This window comes from Grampus griseus, assembly GCF_964374135.1.
Source record: "Grampus griseus genome assembly, chromosome: 16".
Taxonomy (NCBI): domain Eukaryota; kingdom Metazoa; phylum Chordata; class Mammalia; order Artiodactyla; family Delphinidae; genus Grampus; species Grampus griseus.
Window position 1 is genome coordinate 2,479,633 of NC_139010.1, and position 16,074 is coordinate 2,495,706.

At 39.1% G+C, this 16,074-nt stretch overlaps 1 protein-coding gene across 1 annotated transcript in view; it reads right to left on the reverse strand.

Annotated features, from left to right (window-relative positions):
• FMN2 (formin 2) overlaps positions 1-16,074 on the reverse strand; it is a gene marked incomplete at its 5' end in the record, with an annotated part of 310,722 nt that overhangs the window by 57,005 nt on the left and 237,643 nt on the right. Inside the window, 2 exons of the mRNA XM_082674275.1 lie at positions 2,952-3,003; positions 14,673-14,765. Of these exons, the coding sequence (XP_082530401.1) occupies positions 2,952-3,003; positions 14,673-14,765 (145 nt within the window). The remainder of the gene's footprint in view (positions 1-2,951; positions 3,004-14,672; positions 14,766-16,074) is intronic.

Consider the following 16,074-nt stretch of genomic DNA (forward strand, 5'->3'; position numbering starts at 1 on the left):
AGCTGAAGCCAGAGGAGGGCGCTGGCCTATGTGCCCCAGCGGGGACCCCAAGCCTCCCAGCAGGAGCCCCCTTTCCGGAGAAGGGAGGGCCTCACCCCCTCAGCCGGGGGTGCATTGAGGCAGGGAGCCCCATCCTCTGCACACGCTTGCCTAGAGCAGGACTTCTCAGCACACAGCGGCTAGAGGGCTGGGCCCAGCCCGGGGAGGACAGCCTGCTCGGAGGCCCGAGGGGCATCCACGGCCGTGGCTCAGATGCCACCACCCGCTGTTCTCACCAAGATGTAGCAGATTTCCTTGAATGAATGATTTCCCATTTGCTGGAGGCTGTTAGAACGTGTTTTAGAAATGTTAAGTGATTGTTTTATATCCTTTTCTCCAGTGAAATTGTTGTTAGTTGGGAAGAGAGTTCACTCTGGAAATCAGTCTCCTAAGCTTAAGTGTTTGGGTGAGTCCAAAAGAAGGGGATTTTGAAAAACCCATAGGAGGCAGGTTCCTACACATATATTTAACTTGGAAAATTTAATTATTCTGAGCTGATCTCTACACACTCACCATGTGTGTATTGTTTATTTCACAGATAAGGACACGGATTCAAAAGTTATGGTAAATCCTTGGAGCCACAGCTCCAGCAGTTTGGAGCAGGTGCAGATACACAGATCTGACACCAAAATCTATGCTCTAATAATGCTTCCAGGCGGCCCAATCCCAGATTCAGCAGAAACAGTGAGGAACATAGAACGCACACATAAACACATGCCTGATTCTGAAATCTGACTCTGCTTTCTGCTTCCACCACCCAACATTTTGTAATCTGATTATGATAATAATGTGAAAATAACATAGCAATTAACATATTAGTCACTTACTAAGTGCTCAGCATCTGGCAAACACTATCTGACTTAATTCTGCAGGGGCCACCCCAGAATGTCTCTTGGGCATTTGGATTATTTCCAGCTGAAAATAATCAAGGACCAAAAGACTCAGGAAGAAATTCTGACCTTGCCCCTAAATGCCTAAAGAACTTAGATAGAGGGTTTGCTCCTGGAATAGAGCTTTCAGCAGAGGTATCTGCAAGAATATGGGGGTGCGGGGGCGGCTCTTGGCAGGGCCTGCACATCAGTCCACTCTGTGCCTGTCGTCTCTGCTGGCCCAGCAAACACTGGTTTAAGCAAGCGTCTGCTTTTCTGTCTCCTTGTGAATTGCCTTCCTCCCCTCTGAAGTCCTATACCAGTACCACCACAACATCCTCTTTTGTCCTTAGCTGAAGGTGGTATTTAAGTTTTCCTGGGTCTCTCCCACGTATACTTGTTATTAAACTTTTCTGTGATTTTCTCCTGTTAATCTCCCTCATGTCAGTTTAATTCTTAGACCAGCCAGAAGAACCTAGAAGGGTAGAGGATAACGTCTTCTTCCCTGACACCTCTACCTCGCCAAGTAGTAACTGCTGTCCCGGGGTTAGGGTTTGGACCCCAAGGCACAGCCATCACACACGAAAGGCCAGGGCCACACCGCCTCCTGCAGAGAATTACTACTGACTGCTGTCCAGGTCATGCAGCATTGCTACAGAAATGGTACAGAGACTTAGTTCTTTTAGGAATGTTTCACAGGATCCATAATTCTTACTTTTATTTTTATATTTCAGAGTTAATTATCTAAATTATAAAGATGACTCTTTTATTAACAGATTTGTCCTTAGCCAGAATTCCTTTCATAAAATTAATTGAAATTCCTGCTTGTTATAATTTAAGGTCTTCACCTCGGTTTTTGCTTTGATAGAAACTGGCCAATTCTGTTTTACCAATTTGCCTGCAATACAACTATTAAGTATGTGATATCTGTTCACAGACATACGGGATCTTGCCTCATAAAGTAATAGCAAAGAACCTCTTTTATCAACATTTTCCCAAGAGTAATCAAATTTCTTTAGAGACTGTGATGGTTAATTTGACGTGTCAGCTTGGTTGGGCTGTGGTAACTGGTCTGGGGTCAAACACCAGTGTAGATGTTGTTGTAAAGGTATTTTTTAGATGTGATTAACGTTTAAATCAGTAGACTTTGAGAAAAGCAGATGACCCTCCATAATGAGGATGGGCCTCATCCAATCTAGTTGAGGGAATTAAGAAAAAAAGACTGGTTACCCAAATAGGAAGGAATTCTGTCTCCAGAATGCTTTCCGACTCAAGATTGTAACATCAACAACATGCAGAATTTCCCGCCTGTTTTGAGCCAATTCCTTAAAATCAATCTCTATCTGTAGGTGTGCACACCCCCCCCCACACCACACACACAGAGACACACACCCCCCCACGCCACACACACACACACACCCACACCCACACCCCCCCCACACAGACACACACAAACACCACACAGACACACACAAACACCACACACACACACACACCACACACACACACACACACACACACACACACACACACACACCTATGGGCTCTGTTTTCTGGAGAAATCTGACTAGCACAGAGAGGAAGAAGTGGAGAAGATTGATGCAGAGAAGCAGAGATTTCTGAGATACTTTTCTATGCTCACCCATGATTGCAAACCTCCATTCTGGAAGTAAGGGTTATGTAAGGGGAACTCAGGGTGCCGGCCCAGCTGTGGAAACTCAATAGTGTCCTATAACCAAACCCTTCATCCTTTTTTCTTAAGATAGGTTCTCTTAAATTTCTACAACGCTAAATCCTATTCTACAGAGAAGGTGCTAAGCTAGTCACAATAATTGGATACTTAACAGATTTATATGTCAACCAGAGTTATAAAATAAAAGCCAGAAATCCAATGTGTCATCAAAGTGCATATTGAATTAGTTTCTTTCTCTTTTATGCTTGAGAATAAAAATTGAGCTTATGATTGACTCCTTGAACTGAAGCACGCTAAGCACTTTCTAAGTCAACTCTGAGAACAAACGCTGAAAGAAAACAATTGCTCACCATTTATGAGTCTCTGTCAGTGAGTTCTCCTCCGCTTCTTGGTCAATTTTAGCTGAAAATGCAAGAAAAGAAAACAAGATGAGATAAATGATAAATGGTTATAACCACCTCAAACAAAACAGATCCAAATAATATGAAATATATTTTAACACATTATTAACACTAAGGTACTCCAGGCAGAAGTTTATTTTAAATCTATGAAGAGATATGATTGAATAGGTTATGTTTAATTTTCATTAAGCTAATACTACTTTCTAAGTAATTTCTTTAGATCAGTCACATTAATCTGAGAAAATAAGACACTAGAAAACTTGATATTCACATCAAATTTGTTTGTCAAGTATTTAAATGTCAATAATTGGCTGAAAATAACTCTCTCAAGCAAAGGTACAAAAACCAAGTAAAAAAACCTAAATAAAAATGGTTTGTGACCTTCTTCACCAGTGCTCTCCACACCAGGTCACAAGTGACCAGATCCAGAGATTACTTCCATGCAGATGTAAGATAAAATACTAACGCTTTCTACTAATTCCAAGTGATGAGATGACAGTGCATGCATTTATTTGCTATTAGATTTGTCTAAAAATAAAGAACGGTAGCCAGACACAAACCCAAAGATCAAATTTGGGAAAGAGATTACACCATTATTTAAAAATTATTTAAAATAACACAGAAACTCCCATCATATAATATACGTATGGCAGTGACCTTCACATTTTTTGACCAGTAAGCATTCTAGGAATTTACGTATTAGTTCATACACATGTATTTGACATTGAAAGCTTCAAAAATACTCCTACTTCTCACCATGTTAATATTTTTAGCCTATTCCATTAGATCTCAAAATGTAGCCACTAAGTTGATTTCATGCTTCAGTAATGATCAGTTTGAAAATCACTGAGCTACTGGACAAAAAGTTTAAAAATAAATGAAAAAGACCCTGGAGCTAGTGAAAGAAGTTGTCTTTTCATAACCATTCCCCTTTGGGTCACACTCACGGCCATTTGGAGAAATTAGAAGACAAAGAGGAGCAGAGCAAACTGATTCTAAAAATTGGAGCTGTGAATGGAAGCAAACCCCTGGTCCCTTGGAACTGTCAGTGTCTCCATCAGGACTTAAACAGTCATCAGCATGGGCTGGTTACTGTATGTCTGAAGGCCTGCACAACGTCTGCACAGCCACTGTGGAGTGTTGTTGGCCCCTCTCTGCAGGACTGTGCCAATATATTTTTTTAAATTTTTATTGGAGTATAGTTGACTTACAATGTTGTGTTAGTTTCTGCTGTACAGCAAAGTGAGTCAGTTATACACATATACGTATCCACTGTTTTCTAGATTCTTTTCCCATGTGGGTCATTATGGAGTATTGAGTAGAGTTCCCTGTGCTGTACAGTAGGTCCTTATTAGTTATTTATTATATATATAATAGTGTGTATATGTCAACCCCAATCTCCCAGTTTATCCCTCCCTCCCTTACCCCCTGGTAAACAAGTTTGTTTTCTACATCCGTGACTGTCTGAATTTAACAGGGATACTTGGAGCTGGCAGCAGAGATTTTTCCCCCTTTCCCCTTTTGTTCTTTAGAGTGTTTACATAAGTCTACAGGTCAATCATTAGTTATATTAAGAAACAGAATACATGTTCCATGACTTCACTTTGAAAAGTCTCCAATGTTAATATATTTTCTTACAAAGCCTGCTCTGGGCTGCTTAGCATGAAAATGGTTGGCTTCCGTAAGTAATTCTAGAACCACAGAAAGTTTCTTTAAGGGAAAATAACAAAGCACCACAATGATTACCATTTTCAGGAAGGACATTCTCCCAACTGCCTGTGTGTCTTTTTTTTTCTTTTGTAAAATATAGAGATTAAGACTGAAAAAGAAAGAAAATTTCTGGACTATTTTAAAACCATCAAGTAAATGACATATGAAATTTAAAACACCCTAAAATTAGATTCCAGAGATCTGTGTTCTATTTGTGATTCTGCCACTGAAATTAGCTTTGTAATCTTAGATAAATAGATTAATCTGTTAACATACATAAAATATTTAGCATAGTGCCCCCAAAAGTTAGTAGGGACTAAATAAATGTTCTTTGAAAACGCTGGATCTCAAGCTCTTGAAATTCCTAAAGTGATGTTCAGGTTTTCAAGTAAAAATGGAACATGACATATGAATAAAGTTATTTCCTATAAACCATGCAAACTTCCAATTGCTAATTATTTCATTCTCTGACCTATTTTTTCAGAGACATAAAAATTATTTTCAGTTAATTTCTAATGGCACAGAGGGCTTTGTGACTAGTTTTGAAAGCCAGTGTTACTTTTAGCAGCATTTTCCTACATATTTATAATCTTCTATTGATAAAGTTTATCATACCAAAGTATGCAAATTACTACTTCAAGTAAGATTGATTTTCCCTTTCTTTATAGCACACAGATCATTTCTTTTTTGACATTTCAAATGGGGATGGCAGCCTTCTAGTTTGTTCATGACAATTGCTAACTGTAGGATACCTAAAAAAGCATTTAAAATAGGCCAACAGGGGAGGAGCTTCAAGATGGCGGAAGAGTAAGACGTGGAAATCACCTTCCTACCCACAAATACATCAGAAATACATCTACATGTGGAACAACTCCTACAGAACACCTACTGAATGCAGGCAGAAGACCTCAGACCTCCCAAAAGCCAAGAAACTCCCCACGTACCTGGGTAGGGCAAAAGAAAAAAGAAAAAACAGAGACAAAAGGATAGGGATGGGACCTGCACCAGTGGGAAGGAGCCGTGAACGAGGAAAGGTTTCCACACACTAGGAAGCCCCTTCGCGGGCGGAGACTGTGGGAGGCGGAGGGAGAAAGCTTCGGAGCCACGGAGAAGACGTCAGCAACAGGGATGCAGAGGGCAGAGCGGAGATTCCCACACAGAGGATCGGTGCCGACCGGCACTCACCAGCCCGAGAGGCTTCTCTGCTCACCCGCCGGGGCGGGCGGGGCCAGGAGCTGAGGTTCGGGCTTCTGTCAGATCCCAGGGAGAGGACTGGGGTTGCCGGCGTGAACACAGCCTGAGGGGGGCTAGTGTGCGACAACCAGCTGGCAGGGAGTCTTGGAAAAGGTTTGGAGCTGCCGAAGAGGCAAGAGACTTTTTCTTTCCCCTTTGTTTCCTGGTGCACGAGAAGAGGGGATTAAGAGCGCCGCTTAAAGGAGTTCCAGAGACGGGCGCGAGCCGCAGCTAACAGCGCGGACCCGAGACGGGCATGAGACGCTAAGGCTGCTACTGCCGCCACCAAGAAGCCTGTGTGCAAGTACAGGTCACTAGCCACACCCCACCTCCCGGGAGCCTGTGCAGCCCGCCACTGCCAGGGTCCCGTGATCCAGGAACAACATCCACAGGAGAACGCACGGCGCGGCTCAGGCTGGTACAACGTCATGCCAGCCTCTGCCTCCACAGGCTCGCCCACATCTGTACCCCTCCCTACCCCTGGACTGAGTGAGCCAGAGCCCCCGAAGCAGCTGCTCCTTTAACCTCGTCCTGTCTGTGTGAAGAAGAGACGCCCTCAGGCGACCTACACGCAGAGGTGGGGCCAAATCCAAAGCTGAACCCCGGGAGCTGTGCGAACAAAGAAGAGAAAGGGAAATTTCTCCCAGCAGCCTCAGGAGCAGCGGATTAAAGCTCCACAATCAACTTGATGTACCTGCATCTGTAGAATACCTGAATAGACAATGAATTATCCCATATTGAGGAGGTGGACTTTGGGAGCAAGGAAATATTTGTTTTTCCCTTTTTCTTTTTTTCTGAGTGTGTATGTGTATGCTTCTGTGTGTGATTTTGTCTGTATAGCTTTACTCTTACCATTTGTCCTAGGTTCCTCTCTGTCCTTTTTTTTTTTTTTTTTATGCTTTTTAGCACTTGTTATCATTGGTGGATTTGTTTTTTGCTTTGGTCGCTCTCTTCTCTCTTTCCGTTTTTTTTATTACTTTAAATTTTTTTTAATAATTATTTTTACTTTCATAACTTTATCTTCTCCCTCTCTCTCTCTCTCTTACTTTCTTTCGTTCTTTTTCTTTCTTTTCTTTCCTTCTTCTACCTTTTATTCAGAGCCGCGTGGATGAAAGGCTCTTGGTGTTCCAGCCAGGCATCCGGGCTGTGCCTCAGAGGTGGAAGAGCCAAGTTCAGGACACTGGTCCACAAGAGACCTCCCAGCTCCACGTAATACCAAATGGGGTAAAGCTCCCAGGGATCTCCATCTCAACGCCAAGACCCAGCTCCATTCAACAACCAGCAAGCTCCAATGCTGGACACCCTATGCCAAACAACTAGCAAGACAGTAACACAAACCCACCCATTAGCAGAGAGGCTGCCTAAAATCATAATAAGGGCACAGACACCCCAAAACACACCACAAGACATGGACCTACTGAGCAGAAAGACAAGATCTAGCCTCATCCACCACAACACAGGCACTAGTCCCCTCCACCAAGAAGCCTACACAAACCACTGAACCAACCTTAGCCACTGGGGGCAGACACCGAAAACAACGGGAACTACAAACCTGCAGACTGTGATAAGGAGACCCCAAACACAGTAAGTTAAGCAAAACGAGAAGACAGAGAAACACACAGCAGATGAAGGAGCAAGGTAAAAACCCACCAGACCTAACAAAAGGAAAGGAAATAGGCAGTGTACCTGAAAAAGAATTCAGAATAATGATAGTAAAGGTGATCCAAAATCTTCAAAATAGAATGGAGAAAATACAAGAAATGTTTAACAAGGACCTACAAAAACTAAAGAGCAAACAAAGTGATGAACAACACAATAAATGAAATTAAAAATTCTCTGGAAGGGATCAATAGCAGAATAACTGAGGCAGAAGAACGGATAACTGACCTGGAAGATAAAATAGTAGAAATGACTACTGCAGAGCAGAATAAAGGGAAAAAAAAGAAAAGTAATGAGGACAGTCGCAGAGACCTCTGAGAAAACACTGAATGCACCAACATTCAAATTATAGGGGTCCCAGAAGAAGAAGAGAAAATGAAAGGAACTGAGAAAATATTTGAAGAGATTATAGTGGAAAACTTCCCTAATATGGGAAAGTACATAGTTAATCAGTCCAGGAATCAGAGAGAGTTCCAAACAGGATAAATCCAAGGAGAAACACTCCAAGACACATGTTAATCAAACTATCAAAAATTAAATACAAAGAAAACATATTAAAGGCAGCAAGGAAAAAACAACAAATAACACATAAGAGAATCCTCATAAGAGTAACAGCTGATCTTTCAGCAGAAACTCTGAAAGCCAGAAGGGAGTGGCAGGACATATTTAAAGTGATGAAGGAGAAAACCCTTCAACCAAGATTACTCTACCCACCAAGGATCTCACTCAGATTTGATGGAGAAATTTAAACCTTTACAGACAAGCAAAAGCTGAGAGAGTTCAGCACCACCAAACCAGCTTTACAACAAATGCTAAAGGAACTTCTCTAGGCAAGAAACACAAGAGAAGAAAAAGACCTACAATAACAACCCCAAAACAATTAAGAAAATGGGAATAGAAACACACATATCGATAATTACCTTAAATGTAAATAGATTAAATGCTCCCACCAAAAGACAGACTGGCTGAATAAAGACAAAAGCAAGACCCATATATATGCTGTCTACAAGAGACCTACTTCAGACCTAGGGACACATACAGACTGAAAGTGAGGGGATTGAAAAAGATATTGCATACAAATGGAAATAAAAAGAAAGCTGGATTACCAATTCTCATATCAGACCAAATAGACTTTTAAAAAAAGACTATTACAAGAGACAAAAAGGACACTACGTAATGATCAAGGCATCAATCCAAGAAGAAGATATAACAGTTGTGAATATTTATGCACCCAACATACGATCACCTCAATACATGAGGCAAATGCTAACAGCCATAAAAGGGGAAATCAACAGTAACACAATCAGAGTAGGGGACTATAACACCGCACTTTCACCAATTGACAGATCATCCAAAATGAAAATAAATAAGGACACATAAGCTTTAAATGATACATTAAACACGATGGACTGAATTGATATTTATAGGATATTACATCCAAAAACAACAGAATACACTTTCTTCTCAGGTGCTCATGAACATTCTACAGGACAGATCATATCTTGGGGCACAAATCAAGCCTTGGCAAATTTAAGAATATTGAAATCGTATCAAGTATCTTTTCTGACCACAATGCTATGAGACTAGATATCAATTACAGGAAAAAATCTATAAAAAATACAAACACATGGAGGCTAAACAATACACTACTTAATAACCAAGAGATCACTGAAAAAATCAAAGAAGAAATAAAAAAATACCTAGAAACAAATGCCAGTGAAAACATGATGACCCGAAACCTATGGGATGCAGCAAAAGCACTTCTAACAGGGAAGTTTATAGCAATAGAATCGTACTTTAAGAAACAGGAAACATCTCAAATAAACAACCTAACCTTACACCTAAAGCAATTGGAGAAAGAAGAAGAACAACAACAACAAAAAAAAAAACAGTTAGCAGAAGGAAAGAAATCATAAAGATCAGATCAGAAATAAATGAAAAAGAAAGGAAGGAAATGATAGCAAAGATCAATAAAACTAAAAGTGGGTTCTTTGAGAAGATAAACAAAATTGATAAACCATTAGCCAGACTCATCAAGAAAAAAAGGGAGAAGACTCAAATCAATAGAATTAGTACTGAAAAAGAAGTAACAACTGACACTGCTAAATACAAAAGATCATGAGACATTACTACAAGCAACTCTACGCCAATAAAATGGACAATCTGGAAGAAATGGACAAATTCTTAGAAATGAACAACTTGCCAAGACTCAATCAGGAAGAAATAGAAAATATGAACCGACCAATCACAAGCACTGAAATTGAAACTGTGATTAAAAAGCTTCCAACAAACAAAAGCCCAGGAACAGATGGCTGCACAGGCGAATTCTATCAAACATTTAGAGAAGAACTAACACCGATTCTTCTCAAACTCTTCCAAAATATAGCAGAGGGAGGAACACTCCCAAACTCATTCTATGAGGCCACCATCACCTTGATACTAAAACCAGACAAGGATGTCACAAAGAAAGAAAACTACAGGCCAATATCACTGATGAACATAGATGCAAAAATCTTCAACAAAATACTAGCAAACAGAATCCAACAGCACATTAAAAGGATCATACACCATGATCAAGTAGGATTTATTCCTGGAATGCAAGGATTCTTCAATATATGCAAATCAATCAACGTGATACACCATATTAAAAAATTGAAGGAGAAAAACCATATGATCATCTCAATAGATGCAGAGAAAGCTTTCGACAAAATTCAACACCAATTTATGATAAAAAAAAAAAAACCCTGCAGAAAGTAGGCATAGAGGGAACTTTCCTCAACATAATAAAGGCCATATATGACAAACACACAGCCAACATCACCCTCACTGGTGAAAAAGTGAAAGCATTTCCACTAAGATCAGGAACAAGACAAGGTTGCTCACTCTCACCACTCTTATTCAACATAGTTTTGGAAGTTTTAGCCACAGCAATCAGAGAAGAAAAGGAAGTAAAAGGAATCCAAATCAGATAAGAAGAAGTAAAGCTGTCACTGTTTGCAGATGACATGACACTATACATAGAGAATCCTAAAGATGCTACTAGAAAACTACTAGAGCTAATGAATGAATTTGGTAAAGTAGCAGGATAAAAAAATTAATGCACAGAAATCTCTAGCATTCCTATACACTAATGATGAAAAATCTAAAAGTGAAATCAAGAAAATACTCCCATTTACCATTGCAACAAAAAGAATAAAATATCTAGGAATAAACCTACCTAAGGAGACAAAAGACCTGTATGCAGAAAATTATAAGACACTGATGAAAGAAATTAAAGATGACACAAATAGATGGAGAGATATACCATGTTCTTGGATTGGAAGCATCAACATTGTGAAAATGACTCTACTACCCAAAGCAATCTACAGATTCAATGCAATCCCTATCAAACTACCACTGGCATTTTTCACAGAACTAGAACAAAAAAATCTCACAATTTGTATGGAAACACAAAAGACCCTGAATAGTGTTGTAGTTTATCTTAGGACAGGGCCGAAAGCAAGCTCGTCACACGAGATGAACTGTGCCGAAGCGCAGCAGCAGAGGGCTGCCGCTCGCTCAGGCAGAACAGCGCCGTCTGTCCTGCTGTGGTAGCTTTTATTAAAGCATTATCTAGGTTTACATTTAAGACTTATTTTTTTAACATTCCAGAAATGCCAAAGCAGCAACATATGCTTCTATTGGTTATACAGGCAATAATGGGCTTTCTTAAAAACATGCTGTGCTTCGTCCTTGAGCGCAAAAGCAGCATAAAGTTCCCACCATTATTTTGATTATACTGAAGTAGCACAAGGACATTTCCTTGCATTCCCACCATTTTGATTATACTGAGGACACCTCATGGATCAGTGCCCAAAGCACTCAATGCTTATTCGCAGGCCCCCGGTTTGCCGGGGGGGGGGGGGTGGGGCTCAAAGCATTCAGGACTGTTCACAGTTCTGGCTTATTCACATGCCCCCTGTTTGCCGGGGGGGCTCAAAGCAATCAGGACTGTTTGCAGTTCTGGCTTATTCGCCAGCCCCCAGTTTGTTCGGGGTGGGGGGCTCATGGGTCACGTCTCCTTTCCATGTCCTCAGTTATTCCACTACAGAATAGCCAAAGCAATCTTGAGAAAGAAAGACGGAGCTGGAGGAATCAGGCTCCCGGACTTCAGACTATACTACAAAGATACAGTAATCAAGACAGTATGGTACTGGCACAAAAACAGAAACATAGATCAATGGAGCAGGATAGAAAACCCAGAGATAACCCCACACAGATATGGTCACCTTATCTTTGATAAAGGAGGCAAGAATATGCAATGGAGAAAAGACAGCTTCTTCAATAAGTGGTGCTGGGAAAACTGGACTGCTACATGTAAAAGAATGAAATTAGAACACTCCCTAACACCATACACAAAAATAAACTCAAAATGGATTAAAGACCTAAATGTAAAGCCAGACACTATTAAACTCTTAGAGGAAAACATAGGCAGGACACTCTATGACATAAATCACAGCAAGATCATTTTTGACCCACCTCCTAGAGAAATGGAAATAAAAACAAATATAAAGAAATGGGACCTAATGAAACTTCAAAGGTTTTGCACAGCAAAGGAAACCAAAAACAAGATGAAAGGACAACCCTCAGAATGGGAGAACGTATTTGCAAATGAAGCAACTGACAAAGGATTAATCTCCAAAATTTACAAACAGCTCATGCAGCTGCATATCAAAAAAACAAACAACCCAATCCAAAAATGGGCAGAAGTCCTAAATAGACATTTCTCCAAAGAAGATATACAGATTGCCAACAAACACATGAAAGACTGCTCATCATCATTAATCATTAGAGAAATGCAAATCGAAACTACAATGATATATCATCTCACACCACTTGGAATGGCCATCATCAGAAACTCTATAAACAATAAATGCTGGAGAGGATATGGAGAAAAGGGAACCCTCTTGCACTGTTGGTGGGAATGTAAATTGATGCAGCCGCTATGGAGAACATTATGGAGGTTCCTCAAAGAACTAAAAATAGAACTACCATATAACACAGCAATACCACTACTGGGTATATACCTTGAGAAAACCATAATTCAAAAACAGTCATGTACCACAATGTTCATTGCAGATCTATTTACAATAGCCAGGACATGGAAGCAACCTAAGTGTCCATCGACAGATGAATGGATAAAGAAGATGTGGCACACATATACAGTGGAATATTACTCAGCCATAAAAAGAAACAAAATTGAGTTATTTGTAGTGAGTTGGATGGACCTAGAGACTGTCATGAAGAGTGAAGTAAGTCAGAAAGAGAAAAACAATACCATATGCTAACACATATATGTGGAATCTACAAAAAATAAAAAATGGTTCTGAAGGGGCAGGACAGGAATTAAGATGTAGACATAGGGAATGCACTTGAGGACACCGGTAAGGGGAAGGGGAAGCTGGGACGAAGTGAGAACGTGGCATGCGGATATATATATCACCAAATGTAAAATAGGTAACTAGTGGGAAGCAGGCGCATCGCACAGGGAGATCAGCTCAGTGCTTTGTTTCCACCTAGAGGAGTGGGATAGGGAGGGTGGGAGGGAGATGCAAGTGGGAGGAGATATGGGGATATATGTATACGTATAGCTGGTTCAGTTTATTATACAACAGAAACTGACACACCATTGTAAAGCAATTATACTCCAATAAAGATGTGAAAAAATTTTAAAATATTATATAATATAATCACATATTATGTGAACAAGTACATGAGTGACACACTCATTAACGTTTTAGGATGTGAAATCTAGCAAATTGTTTGATTTCTCTTTTAATGAGTTATAGAATTAAGGACTCCTTTCTACCCATAAGCAAAACAGAATATTCCATAAAATTACAGTTTCTTGATCCTAAAAGTCTACTGGATGGAAAAATGAAGATTCATTTCATTCATCAAGAGCTGAGTGAGCTGTCAGGCCCAGCTAATTTGTAACTACAGGACACTGATTTCAGTCAAGGACTATTTAAGAATCAACGGGTAGATTTTCCACTCTAAGTCATGAGGACCTGAGGAAATGGAAATGACAATCACTCTGATACGTGACGGACCAAATTTCTGTTTCTATTGTCATGATTATCTTAAATGATTAAATGGTATTTTCCCATCTAAAGAAGAGCTGTGCTTAATGCCGTATCAAATTCCAGCATTAACTCATTCACTGTATATCATCATTAAAGACACTTGAACAACGTATAAAAACCACAGAGGATGGAGCCAGTCTTCAGAGCACTACTCGGCCTCAGTCTCAGGTCATGTCAGTCTCTGGAGAATTCCTGAAAGAGCAAGAACCTTCCCAAAGCATGGCTTGATATAAATCTGATCTTCAGAAGATATGTATATAACTTTCCAAAGCAGAAATATTTGGAGTAGTGAATGCTTTGATATAAGTTTCAAGGATTTCAATCAGCAATAGATTAATAGAATTTTTAGTTTCTTTAATATTGTCTAAAATTTTCCATCCCTGCTTATTTCATAGGAATATAGGAAGAATCAGTAAGATAACATTTATAAAGTTTTTAAGGTCCCTGGAAAAACTGTGTTAAATATCCTGGGTTATGTATACATCCTATAAAATATAGAATATAATGTTTTGAAGATCAGAAAATCATCAATATACCTTGTTTCTGAGCACAATGTTTTGACAAAGCAAATAAACACCAGGTTGAACTGAAGTGATAAGTGTAGATAAAACTTAAAAGAATACCTAATTTTCTATCACAAAAAGATAAATATTTTAATGCCTTTAAAAATATATGCTATTTTATAAATATATATATATGCTATTTTAACTAATAACTATTGTATTTACTGTCATTAAAAAAACAGGAATAATGAGTATTATTCACAAAACAGCATGTTTAGCCAATTGCTTGTCTGTCACAACTGTGTGATTCGTGATTAAACATCATTTATTTTTCTGTGATGTCAAAATAATCCCTTTTAAACCAATGCATATTTTTCAAAATGCCTTCTACCTTTCTGCTGAACAGGGAGGGAAATGCAACATATCTCTTCTGAATTTACCTTGAAAAATAAATTGTTCCATGTTTTCTTTGAATGGCTGGATGTGCTCTTTTGAGGACACCTGGTACACTTTCCCCGCTTCAACCTCACAGGCTGAAATTAGAAAGAGACATTGTTCAGAATGTCACACCGCTAACAGTGCATTAAAACAATTCAAAATATATATTAACTAGTGTTAGAAAATCCTGCTAACCACGATAACTGACATATGTGTCTACACATATTTAGAAATATCCAATGCTGACAGAAGGTTTCACTTTAGGGGACTGTAAAAATAAACTTAAAAAAATTAAAGTATAATTGATATACAATATTATGCTTCAGGTGTACAACATAGTGATTCGATATTTAAATACATTATGAAATTAATCACCATGATAAATCTACTAACCATCTGTGACTGTACAGTTATTACAATATTATTGACTATATTCCTTATGCTGTATATTAAACTCCATTACTCATTTAATACTTTATATTAAATGTAAGATTATACCTCTTATCCACTTCACCTTTTTCAACCATGCCCTCATCCCCACCCCAGCAACTGTGGGTTTATTCTCTATCTATAAGAATCTTTCTGTTTGGTTTGGTCATCTGTTTTGCTTTTTGGATTCCACAAGTAAGTGAAGTCATACAACATTGGTCTTTCTCTGTCTGACATATTCCACTTGGCATACCCTCCACGCCCATTCATGCTGCCTTTGTGCAAATGGAAAGCTTTATTTTTCATGGTTGAGTAGCATTCCACTGTGTGGGTAGGTGAAATATGTGGGCATATATATACACACACACATTATGTATATATATGTATATATACGAAACATGTATACACACACACATATATATAATGAGTATGTGAAACATGTCTTCTTTATCCATCCATCTATTGGTAGATACTACTTAGGTTGCTTCCAAATCTTGGTTATTACAAACAATGCTTCAATGAACATAAGGGTGTATGTATCATTTTCAATCTGTATTTTTATTGGTATAAATACCCAGAAGTGGAATTGCTGGAACATATGGTAGTTCTATTTTCAATTTTTCTGAGGAATCTCCATACTGTTTCCCACAGTAGCAGCATGAATTTTCACTCTCAGCAGCAGTGCACAAGGGTTCCCTTTTCTCCACATCCTCCTTGCCAATACTTGTTATTTCTTGTCTTTTTGATAATAGCTATTCTAACAGGTGTGAGGTGGTATCTCACTGTGGTTTTGATTTGCATTTTCCTGATGATTAGTGGTGCTGAGCATCTTTTCATGGGTTTGTTGGCTATCTTTTCGTCCTTTGGAGAAATGTTTATTCAGGTCCTCTGCACAATCTTTAATTGGATTGTTTGTTCTTTTTTATATTGTTTTCTGATTTCTTTATATAATTGCAATATAAGCCTTTTATAAAA